The following is a 12,389-nucleotide window of genomic DNA, read 5'->3' as shown; positions in this document are numbered from 1 at the left end:
GTAGATATATCAAAGCTCTCTAAACAGGTTTGTTTGACGATGCGTTCAAACTTTGGGATGGTTTATGCCATTGAGGATTTGGACCGCATCTAATTGCTGGTGTAGTTCTGTAAATTGCATTTCCTTGGAGGATAGTAGGGAATGTATTTGGAAAATACCAGAAAAGAAAATGGACCTTTTTTTTCGTCGACCTTTCCTGTTTGGCACCGATGCCCCGTCCGCACACAAACCCGGTCATCCCATATTGAATGAAACTGCCTCTTGTGATTTTGAAAGCACATGTGGATCCAATCCCTCTCCACACACACGCACACGCACACGCGCACACACGCGCACACACACGCACACACACGCACACACACACACACACACACACACACACACACACACACACACACACACACACACACACACACACACACACACACACACACACACACACACACACACACACACAGGGGTGTGTCTGAAGTTGAGTAGTCTTATTTGGAAAGATACAAATATTGCTAGAGGGATCCTGTGTTTGTTTGTGTGCCTGACCAGTGTGCTAGGAAAACACTGTTTACGTTCTATCTGACAAAGTAGCATGAGCCAGCGGTATAAATGAAACATCCATGTAAAATCACAACCGCTCATGATGGTCTTTGATTGAATATATAAGTTTGAGTATATAACATGATAGGCAATCATGGGTTTGTTTCTAGCTGAGTCAAAATAAACCTCTGGGATTGATTTTAGGAACATTTTTCACATACTGTATATTCACAATGTTTTCGGTCTCCCAAACCGCCGTCTTTCCCGTCAGTAACGGATGTTGCACTGTCACTAAAATGCTTTCTTCTAGGCTTCAATGCTGGTACAGGGCAGATGGCACTGAACCATAAAATCTTTATCAGGTGCTGCACTACACTTTCTTAAGCTCCGAGAGTTTTGTCTCTTTTCAACCAGTGAGAGCAAAGAAGAAATTGACTCCCTGTGCAAAGTTATACAGACGTTATTATACTGGAAATAATTACAAACACACAAAATGTCATGGTTTTTATTCAATACTAAGACAATTATGAACATAGTTTTGTGAACTATATTTGACTAAATAGTATGTAAAAACTGCAGAACAACTGCAAAACTGGCAACAAAGTATGAGATGAGCTATAGTGCAATCGTGCCAGACTTTAACATGGGCTGTTGCTCAAAAACTCTTCATTGCACACCGTCATTTTGCAATGTTCTTACTTTTACATGTTTCAAATTCAAGTTCAAATTCAAGAGATTATTTGTCACATACATATCCATACGGTCATACATATATGCAGTGAAATGTCATGACACCCGGTGATTACGCACAATAAGCTCTATAAGCTCGAAAAATACAAAAAAATACCAAAATTGACACACATGACTGCATTCTAGTAATGCTTATAATACCTTACACATTTTCAAGATGTTTTATTGGCCCTTTTCCCCATAGACAATGAAAGAGAAATATACATTACTTGTATATGTATTGTAATGTATACAACATATAAATTATAAAATGAATATATACATGTTTATGTACCTTTCCAAGGTGTACCGGGTGAAATTATATTGCTGAGAAGATTAGTAAAGCAAGTGACTTTGCTTATTGCCAAAAATTAAACCAGCAGGAAGCAGTTTGGAAGTTAAATTGGATCTGATTGACTTAGTCACTGCACATTTTTGATTTTACTGAAAGCATTTCCTTGCATGGAATTTGCCTCACATTTCTATCTGAATTACAAGTACAGAACGTTTTACTGCTCCAGCTAATAGGATGGACATAGCCGCCAACCCACACAGACATTCATAGACCGCAGTAGCAGCCACTCTGTCCCTTGTTAAATGCTCTGTACAGCGCATGGACACCTGCCACGTGCCTGATGACCCTACTGGTTCTCCTCTTTACCCGTTCACACACTCACACACACTCATTCACTCACTCACTCACTCACTCACTCACACACACACACACACACACACACATACACACACACACACACACACACACACACACACACACACACACACACACACACACGCAAAGGTCCCTTGTGGCTTCACCTCTGATCTCGACGTCTTTCCAGGGCTACACAAACAATGACGCTGACGCAAATGAACAATGTTATTTTATGTTCTGTACTTCCCTATCTGCGCCTCTGACCTTTCATGCTCATCCCTCCCCGCTTTGTTATATAAATCAGGTGACACATGCACACAAACGTTAACACGTTGGCTCTACATCTGCAGACAGAAGCCCGGTGACTTTATTGTTTTTTTTATTAATATTCTCAGCAGGAAAGCCGTCAGAAAGCCACCCTCTGAGCCCGTAATGACGGGGCAGAGTGGCTGCCCGGAAGGATCCTGTTTGTGTCGTGGTGGTGGGGGTGTTGCATGTATCTGTCACAATTATACGGAGATGTGCTTTTGCTGTGATGGTGCCCTTGGAATCACCGTAGGCTGTTCCAAGACCCTGAATGTCATTCTAGCGGTTGTTATGGATTATGTGGTCCACAATTATTTTATAGCTCCCCCCATGGGGTTCATTTTACCGCTGCACCCCCATGTTTAAGTGTGCCAGGAGTTGCATGCTCAGTTACAGATTCATCATAGCCCCCGTGAAACTGGACTGTAACCAGTTATGTGAAAGGTGAATCTGGGACATTGCCTTCGGCGCTGTTTTTATGTAAAGGGAGACTGGCTCTGTCTGAGTAGTAGACTACGTTCTATTGAGTTTTAGTTCAGTATAAGCTACTAGAATGCAAAAAATACAACAAATGGAAGAAGGACACGGGATCAAATTTCTATATTGTTATGGAAGAGAAAGAATTGCGTTAATACACTTGAGTATCGAAACCTTCAGTGACATCAATACCAATCTATCAATGAGCAGACATAAACTAAAGCCTAGTCAGAAACGCCTCAAGCCGACCTTTAACTCTGTATTTTCCAACGCAACCCAGCCTAGATGGAAGGAAGAGATTAAAAGTTGCCAAAGGCTGGCCTGTGGCTCGCATTTATTTCTACTTGATTGGGCTTGTTTATAATCTTACTTATTATCTTAAACAGAATAGGTCATACTAATGGTATTATTGAAAGCATACCAAATGATTGCATGCGGGAAGTCCCTCAAATCCTCCCAAGTCCCCTTCTTTTCAGAACGTACGCAGTTTCTGAAAGGTTAAAGAAGGGTAAGGAGGCCATGTTGGTCAGGGAAGGTCTGACGAGAGGCTGAAAGGTAATTTTCAGGCGGAAGACTACTGTTCTCAAAAGGTTGCACTGAAATAATCGTCAAACACAAAACCACAGGCTTTGAGCTTGTTTGGCTTTGAGCTTGTACATCTGGCATAAAAAACCGAATTGTCCTGATCGCAATTGCACTAGGAATTGTACAAGGCAGCTTGTTGGATGATGCGTCTCAGCCACAGTGCGTTGGGTTTCAGCGAGACACCCTCAGACACACGCCTAGTCCCTCTCGCCCTCCACACCCTTCATCTTCATCTTGCAGCCTCGCTCCCTTATTCAGTCCAATCGAATATTTAAAGGCGTATTCATCCAAGTTGTAGTGCACAGCTGAGAAGGTAGAGAAGAGGAAGGGAAGTTACAACATTGATCAACAAGTCTGATTCAACCATTTGAACGCCACTTAAACAAAACCACATCTTTACAAGTAAGGAAACAGTGTTTCTAATTTTTTTTTTTTTTTAAAGAGCGCCACCTAGTTCATATTTGTTATGGACATAACTAGAAAACAAAATAATAGCAATTTACAAAAAAAAACATGCTACTGAATGTTATTAGTAATGTTATTATTTATTCCTCATCCTCTAACATCCATTCCTTTTTGTGCTCTTCACGCTGTCATTCCATCCTCCACACACACCTTGTCTCACCCTGCCCTTCCTTGCTCCCCCACAGCCCTTTCCTCCCCCATGTCATCCTTCATCCTCTTACAAAGTACATTTATATTACTCATATTGTATATGAATTATGCGAATTTATATTTACACAGATACCCTAAATGTGTTTGTATGTCTGTGTGTATGCACATGTAGCAAAAACCTTGTGGGTACGACCCAGTGTGTGTGATGTTGTGTGTCTGGGAAACATCCCATGCCCATCATTTCACTCTCGCTCTCTCTCTCTCATATAAAACTGGTTATCCCGTGTGTGTCACTGGGTGTGACACACAACTCCCCCATCTGTTAGATATTAAACAAGGACGACATGAATGTCCGGTTGAAGTGTTTTTTTTTCCTTTTCTCCGCTTCCTACTCCAGACTCTCTCTTGTTTTGGGTCTAGATCTAACAGTGGCTGAGTTAGGTAATGATAAAACCGGGGGCAGACGTAGTACGTTACCACTGCATTTGCATTTGTCTTGTAGTGTTGGTAGAAAAAGTAGTAATGTGTAGCCTATTCTTTACTTGTTGGCCTCCATTTAAACCTGGGAGGTTCTCCGGTGTGTGTGTGTGTGTACATTTACATTTACATTTACATTTAGTCATTTAGCAGACGCTTTTATCCAAAGCGACTTACAATTATTCAAACACCGACGGACGCAGCCATCAGGAGCAATGAGGGGTTAAGTGTCTTGCTCAAGGACATTACAGCATGCTAGCAGGAGGAGCCTGGGATCGAACCAGCAACCTTTAGATTACTAGACCACCAGCTCTACCTCCTGAGCTACCGTCCCCCCATTTTATTTTTAGTTCACTCACACACACACACACACACACGCGCACACACACACACACACACACACACACACACACACACACACACACACACACACACACACACACACACACACACACACACACACACACACACACACACACACACACACACACACACACACACACACACACACACACAGTTGTAGCATCGAGACAGGTGTTTCCTTTGGAAGGGAGATGAAGCCACTGACCTGACGATGAACCAGTGACAAGTTTTACGCAAGCTGCCTAACCCCATCAATGTTGATTTAATGTTCTCGTATGTATAATCTTCCTTTGTCTCTTTGATTTGTGTCTTTGGATACATTCTAAAAACTGGACTAAAAATAGTTTTTTCTTTGTTTCATTTTATTTTTTATTTTTTGAAAAACGGCTGTGAATTCCTCTTCACGTCCTTGGGTTCGGACACGTTTATTTTAATTTTTAGATTTTATTTTCACTCTATTTTTGTTTCATCTACCTGATCTCCGGTTCAAATTGATGTACCTCTTAATCTTCAATACCTCTCTCCCCACGCCCCACCCCCACCCCTCCCCAGACAGGCGTGGGCCCTGGTCTCCGTGGTGGGCGGCGGGAACGCCACCTGCTCCGAGGACGTTCGGGAGCACGAGAACCACGACACGGGGGGCAAGGCTCTCGCCCGCCGCAACTTCACCACTGCCGACGGAGTGGATTTCTCTGTCACGGCGTACAGCGAGTGGAGGAACGGTGAGGGCGAGAACACTCAGACAGTCGGCGGTTTATAGTGAACACACAAGGGATAATGTGCAAATTATTGTTATTATAAGGATCATTGTTATTATTGTTGTTTTTATTATGATCATTTGTGAGTAGAAGATTAAATCGCGCGTCGACTCTTTTGCCGGAGTGACTCTCGACTCCTGAGCTATTTAAAAGATTTGTTCGCTACGAATGAGTCATTAGCAAGTCTTGTGTCACTAGTAGCTAACGCGGCAACCACCTGGGAAATTGGAAATCGCTGGCTGTCAGTAGCATACAGGCTTATAATGAGCCTAAAAATTGCTCTTTTCTTTTTTTTAGGTAGGTGTGTGAAATAGGTGTGTATGCGGAGCACAGCAGTGATATGGTGATGAATGCTGCGTTTATAGCCTTCATCACTTCAACTTCAAAGACATTCCTCAGCGCAGCCAGGCGGCGCTGTCATTGTCGCCGTGTCGCCAAGACAAACGGCAACAGATTTTCAGGCGTGTCTGAGTGTGTTTCTGCGTAGTTTAGCAGGGGGTGGGTAGCTGGTATTTTCCACGCCCTGTAAAACACGCACATTGATTAATCATGCAACATGGGTTTCGAACGAGTGTTTGCGGGTGAAGACCGTATTGCGAAACAGCGTACCCATTTCTAAGAACATTCATTCCATGCTCATAGTTGTTACTTGGCGTTTACTTAAGCAGCGATGAGTGTGTGTGTGTGTGTGTGTGTGTGAGTTTCTACCTTGACCTTTCAACCTTGCTCCATCTCAGACTCAGGAATTGGCCATTGTTGGTGGGAAAACCATTATCACCCCATGTGATTTTATGTTTAACTCGTGTAATGGTTTCCGTAGTCCTCCCACATGCTTGTGTTGGCAGGAGCAACACAACCCATTAACAATCAATTGGCGACACCTTTATAAAACCCTTTGAGATATTAAGGTTTTCAGTGTTACATCTGACAGTGTTTTCTTTCTTTTTGTTCTTTGTTTGCTCTCCAGGTTTCCCCATCTCAGGCTTCCAGGTGGACGCCGTGGACCAGGTGGTGCTGAACCTGCAGGACGAGGTGCAGCGTACCTGGCAACCCGGCGACCAGATCGTGGTTGCCAGTACGGACTACTCCATGCACCAGGCGGAGGAGTTCACGCTGCTGCCCTGCCCCCAGTGCTCCAGCAGGCAGGTCCGGATACAAGGTGGGAGAATAGATGGATGAGAATAAATAAGGAGGGATGGAGGTGGTGCAAGTGAGAGTGTGAAGAAAAGTAAGCGGAAGAGAGAACAGCTTTAATATCATCAATAAATCCAAAAGCCCCAGTAGACATTGAACTTTTTTTAATCTATTTTTTGCTTTTAACTAAGAACAGGGAACATTACGAATCCTGCGGTACCACAGGATTATATTTTTGTAATCGTGTCGTCAGGTTGATGTTAGATTAAGGGAACGCTCATCAGGGGGTTATTAGTCCAGTCTAACAAGCTTATGTTTTGATGGGAACAGCAGTGGTAAGGGGTGTTTTTCGGTACTTCTTCCTCTACTTTCTCAGGCACCGTGCTCTTGCTCTGCTCACTCAGCGTGCCGGTCTCTTTCCATCCGTCCGTCAGCAGTCGCTCCCTTCCTGGGCAGAGGAGTGTAGGAGGCTTTGCAGGCCAAGCAATTTTCCTTTTCTTTTTTTTTTTTTTTTGTTATTGAGTTTTTGGGTCATATAGAGGGCTATGGACTGCCGGACTGTGAACATTTAGTCACATTTTGCAACCATTTTTGGAGACAGTGCTACTAAATGTTATAATTAGGAGCACCAGCGCAACTTGCAAATATGCAGACTGTTTTTTATTTTCCATTTTTTAAAATTGTCATCGCATATCACGTGAAACATTAGGAGGGAGCAAGAATTGGTGTGTGTGTGCCTGTGCGTGTGTGTGTGCGTGTGTGTGCGTGCGGTTAGGCTGTCAACAACATACAATTTTAAAATGTTACAATTTGACCAATTTTCGGGCTGTGTTATTGCGCTTTATGCCTGGGGGATCGTGCAAAATTTCAATCATCCAATCGTGGCCCCCAACCACCGCCACCTCCTCCTCCTCCTCCCCCTCCGGGAAGCAGAGACCCAGACTGGGGGGAGGTGGGACGGCTCCTTTCGCCGGCCTTAATGACGCAATTTGTTGTGAGATTTTAGAAAGCAAGCCCCAATAAAAGGGGAAAGAATAAAAAAACATCAAATTAAGTGATGGTTTTAACCAAACCTCCACACTGCCCCCCTGTGAGACGCGCTGCTCCGTCCCGGGCCACAGTGAGCTGTGCAGGGCGTGTGCTGCTGGCAGAGCCCTCGGAACACCTGTAGAGTCCGGACAGAGCCTCTTCCAGAACACTGCGTCTGTTTGTTAGTTTATTAACCTTTTTTTTAAATTGAATGAGCATAAAGCTGTCCCTGCACCTGCTTGCCTGCACCCTGCGGATAAAAAACAACGGAGATCATGGAGCGCCACACGGACAAAGCGCATTCACTTGCACGCACAATACAGTGTGTGTACATACAGTATGTGGGTGTATGCACACAACATTTTTATAAAAAAATGATAAATTTCTGCCCCTAAATGTTTTGTTTTTCGAGTGTTCATTTTCTGATTCGAACGTCTTTTTTTTGTTACAACACGAATAGCATTCGGATATCAAACCATTATTTGAGTGTGTGTGTGTGTGTGTGTGTGTGTGTGTGTGTGTGTGTGTGTGTGTGTGTGTGTGTGTGTGTGTGTGTGTGTGTGTGTGTGTGTGTGTGTGTGTGTGTGTGTGTGTGTGTGTGTGATGAAGAGCTGAGGCTCTCGTCATGACAGTAATGTACTGACCACATACCTAATGTTTACATTTGTTAATTTATTATTTGGAGTCTGTTTTAAAAAGCACTCAATGATTTTTTTCTGTGAAAGCACTGTTTCACTTTTTCCTTTAAAATAAAACAGCACATTTTTATTTCTGTAAATTTTCTATTTATTACCAAAGCATTTATCAGTAATACAGTTGAGATGGAAAAAATATGAATGTATAAATTTTCTGTTGGTGCTCCTAAATAGAGCGCCAGTGATGGAAATTAATGGAAAAAGTTAAAGCTCTGGTATAATATAGGGCTGTCAATTTACTGCATTCTTCTTCTTTTTCTTTCGGCTGCTCCCGTTAATTTAGTTAATTAATTATATTAAAATAACGCACGAAAAAAAAAATAATGCAGTGAATACATTTCGACCCCTGACCCCGTTAGTTACTGTATGTCGCACAATTCCAACTGCATTTAGAGATCTGTGCATCATTGCCTGGCTGCGGGCAAGCCAGGGTGCATGGTCCGGGACCTGGCCTGCGACCCCAAACAAGGTAACACAGGGTTTTTCAGCGGTTGAGCTGTTTGTGGTGGCTTCGGGTTCCCTTTATTGGTCTTTTTTTTGTAGAGCAGAGCCCAGCATCAGCATGGAAGAGTGTCATCTGCAGTGGTGCTCGACTCATGCAAGAGGCTATGTAAAGCTGTCTTCCCTGGCTAGCAAATAATCTGCCCCCTCTGCAACCTCTGCCTCATGTGATAGACTGTCCTCACTTGCAACATAGTGTAATGTAGTCCAAAAGAAGACGGAAAAGATCAACAACATTGTTTGTCTTTGCTCCTGGCTGAAGGAGAAATAACAGGTATTGAGGTCAACGGAACTGTTATGGCCAAGTAGCCTAAGTGACAGGCTTATGTTTAATGGAAAAAAAACGCATGTATTTGTGAAAACCTATTAAGATATTGAAATAAAACAACTTATTCTAAAGACTTCTAAAGCCACCTTTTGTAATGTCTACTCAATGCTTTACTCATCTGCCACAATAATGTAATGTCTTTTCCCAGCAAATATTGATATAAGTGATTATTTGTCATTAATTGATTACGGATCATGTAAATAATTTGATTACATTTTTTAATCAATTGACAGCCCTCATCTAATATTTCAGCTACTTTGTAGGATTTTACTTAAAAGATGGAAATCACACTCCCCTTGAGGAGAGGAAACGTCATGCTCAATCCAGGTTCAAGGTTTTATATCATTGACAATATGGACGTGATGCCAGTAATGTCCAGTCACCATGGATGTGTGTCTGTGTTTGTATGTGTGTCGTGCACAGGGAGGCCCCAGTACAACCACATGGGGGAGGTTGTGGACGGCGTGGACATGCGTGCCGAGGTGGCGCTGCTCTCCAGAAACATTCTAATTCACGGCGAAATGGAAAACTCCTGCTACGGAAACAACTGGTGCCAGTTCTACAGCCACGACACCTACGGAGGCCACATCAAGGTGTGTGTGTGTGTGTGTGTGTGTGTGTGTGTGTGTGTGTGTGTGTGTGTGTGTGTGTGTGTGTGTGTGTGTGTGTGTGTGTGTGTGTGTGTGTGTGTGTGTGTGTGTGTGTGTGTGTGTGTGTGTTTTATACAGTGTAGTCTGTGTTTAGACTGTGCTGCATGTCGGCGGTCACACATGTATTTCAGCACGACTGCATAATCTCATTTAAGGTCAGTGTATCAGCTGTGAGATCTGTGAGGATTTCCATCTGGTGGAGCTTTAGGCCGAAGGTTCTATATTCCTCAGCAGGAGATGAGTTGCAGCGCCCTGCGCCCGCACACTCGCTCAGTCGGCCGAGAGTTCTGCTCCTCTTTATTTCCTTGACCTATTTCCACTCAGGAAAGAACAGAGAAAAGCCTTGCCTCGCTCCACGTATTAGTCGTAATGTTCATGAATCTCCTTCAGGAACATTTAAGGACAGTCTAGGTTACACTCGGGTCAAACAGCTTTGTGTGTGTGTGTGTGTGTGTGTGTGTGTGTGTGTGTGTGTGTGTGTGTGTGTGTGTGTGTGTGTGTGTGTGTGTGTGTGTGTGTGTGTGTGTGTGTGTGTGTGTGTGTGTGTGTGTGTGTGTGTGTGTGTGTGTGTGTTATAGTGGGTGTTTTTAAACACTGCATTCATTGTGTCTGGCGATGATTTTTCACAGTGTTTCTGCTGTCATTTAGGCATTCCAAATGAACAGAAGCGTAACTCACATTCTCCAAAACTGACCTTATTTTAAACAATGGACCATTCTGGATGATAATCATTTGTTAGAGAGAGAGAGAGAGATCCTGGTGAGCTTCAGTTATCTGGGCGGATTGGCCAATCGCTCCCTAACAGGAACCAGACAGCTTGTGCGGGGCCTCGGCAGGACCTCCTACCGAGTTATTGTACTGTAGGCCTAGATACACTGTAGGCCTCAAAAGTTTGTGTGTGGTATTTCACTGTTGACACTTGCGCGCAAGTATTTTTTTTCACTAATTAATCAGTTCGCAAAGCTTTGTTTCCATTCTGGACCCAGTTTGACTCAGTGGAGCATTATGTCCACAGAGCTGTGGCTCACAGACAAAGTGAATAAATAGTGTGTGGATACTGAGCCCACTTTTGAGGCATCACACAAACTCTTTCTGGTGCAGCTCATTTTTGTACACTATATTTATTTATTTATTTTTTGCGATCAAGTTTTTCTTAATTTTTTCCCCTTGAGGGATGACGAAAACATCAGATCGGCAAAAAAAAAGACGAGGATCAGTTAGTAGAGTAGGTTGCAGGGTAAATAATAGAACAACTCTAAGCAAAATAAACACATAAAAAATGTGATTAAATGAATAGATTAATAAATACAAAATAGAATGAATAAAATGCATAAAAGAAAATCCTTATGGCATAATGGAAATCTCTCTCTCTCTCTCTCTCTCTCTCTCTCTCTCTCTCTCTCCCCCCCCACTGCCCAGGTCTTGGGGAACTTCACCTCGGTCCACGTGTCCCAGGTGGAGCTCAGGAACATGGGCCAGCAGGCCGAGCAGGGCCGCTACCCGCTGCACTTCCACCTGTGTGGGGACGTGGATCAGCGGGGGGGCTACAGGGAGCCCACATACGTAGACGGACTCTCCATACACCACTCCTTCTCCCGGTGCCTCACCATCCACGCCACCAACGGGCTGCTGGTCAGTGCACTGTGTGTGTGTGTGTGTGTGTGTTTTTGGATCTTCGTTTTTTTTTTTCTTTTGAAGCGTAACTTATAATGTAACTCATATGAGCTGTTAGCGCTGCGCTCCGGTGGGTTATCTCCCGATTAGGGGCCTTTCTGTGTAGAGTTTACATGTTCTCCCCACGCTCACATGGGATTTCCTCCATATATCATCGTTAGGGACCCCGACCAAAAACATGCAAAAGATCGCTGTCACCAGCAATGGACATTTGTAATTGTTCCCCGACGCAGCACTGTATGCAGCCAACTTCTCCTGGCTGCCCCCCGGAGGAAGGACAAGCCAGGATTGGTTAAAAGCAGAGAACACGTTTCACCGGCCACCATTTGTGGCGTGTGTGTGTGTTGGTCGCCGTCGCCACATGGGTGCATGTGTTGTGGTGTTTGTGCCGTGTGAGGAATAAAGAATCTTCATGTACAGTATACTGTATATACATATTTATACACACAGTCATTTTATATACATTTTAGTATTTAGTGAGTAGTAAACGATTCTGTGCACCATATCCATCGGCCCTATATATTTTGGTGAATGTGTGAGGCAGCTCTTTCTAACAAGCACCATCATGTGACCCGAACGCCTCCATCTATAGGTATTTTTAACGACCCCTTTCCTCTTTTTCCTTTCCCTTTTTTGTGTTACCACTTCACCATCCATTCTCTTAATTTAGTAATTTTCTGTCTCTTGCTCGCAGCCTCTATAAACAGAGGTGAAAGGAATTTATATAGACTGAGAGAGTCTGTGAAACTCCCACGAGGAAAGAATAAGCCATGTGCATGCTCCCCACTATCTGTAGTAAACAACTAAATCACAATGCCCCAATGGTCTGGGTCTCAGAGTGTGTGTGTGTGTGTGTGTGTGTGTGTGTGTGTGTGTGTGTGC

The 12,389-nt window shown here is 43.6% G+C and overlaps 1 protein-coding gene across 1 annotated transcript in view; it reads left to right on the top strand.

The window, feature by feature from the left end:
- cemip2 (cell migration inducing hyaluronidase 2) overlaps window positions 1-12,389 on the top strand; it is a gene marked incomplete at its 3' end in the record, with an annotated part of 38,638 nt that overhangs the window by 7,191 nt on the left and 19,058 nt on the right. Inside the window, exons 5-8 of the mRNA XM_080004257.1 lie at window positions 5,291-5,460; window positions 6,464-6,655; window positions 9,607-9,776; window positions 11,253-11,465. Coding sequence (XP_079860383.1) covers window positions 5,291-5,460; window positions 6,464-6,655; window positions 9,607-9,776; window positions 11,253-11,465 — 745 coding nt within the window. The remainder of the gene's footprint in view (window positions 1-5,290; window positions 5,461-6,463; window positions 6,656-9,606; window positions 9,777-11,252; window positions 11,466-12,389) is intronic.

This window comes from Zeus faber (assembly GCF_960531495.2).
Source record: "Zeus faber genome assembly, chromosome: 7".
NCBI lineage: Eukaryota > Metazoa > Chordata > Actinopteri > Zeiformes > Zeidae > Zeus > Zeus faber.
Note: the sequence above shows the minus strand (reverse complement) of the source record. Positions and strands in the feature narration are given on the sequence as shown.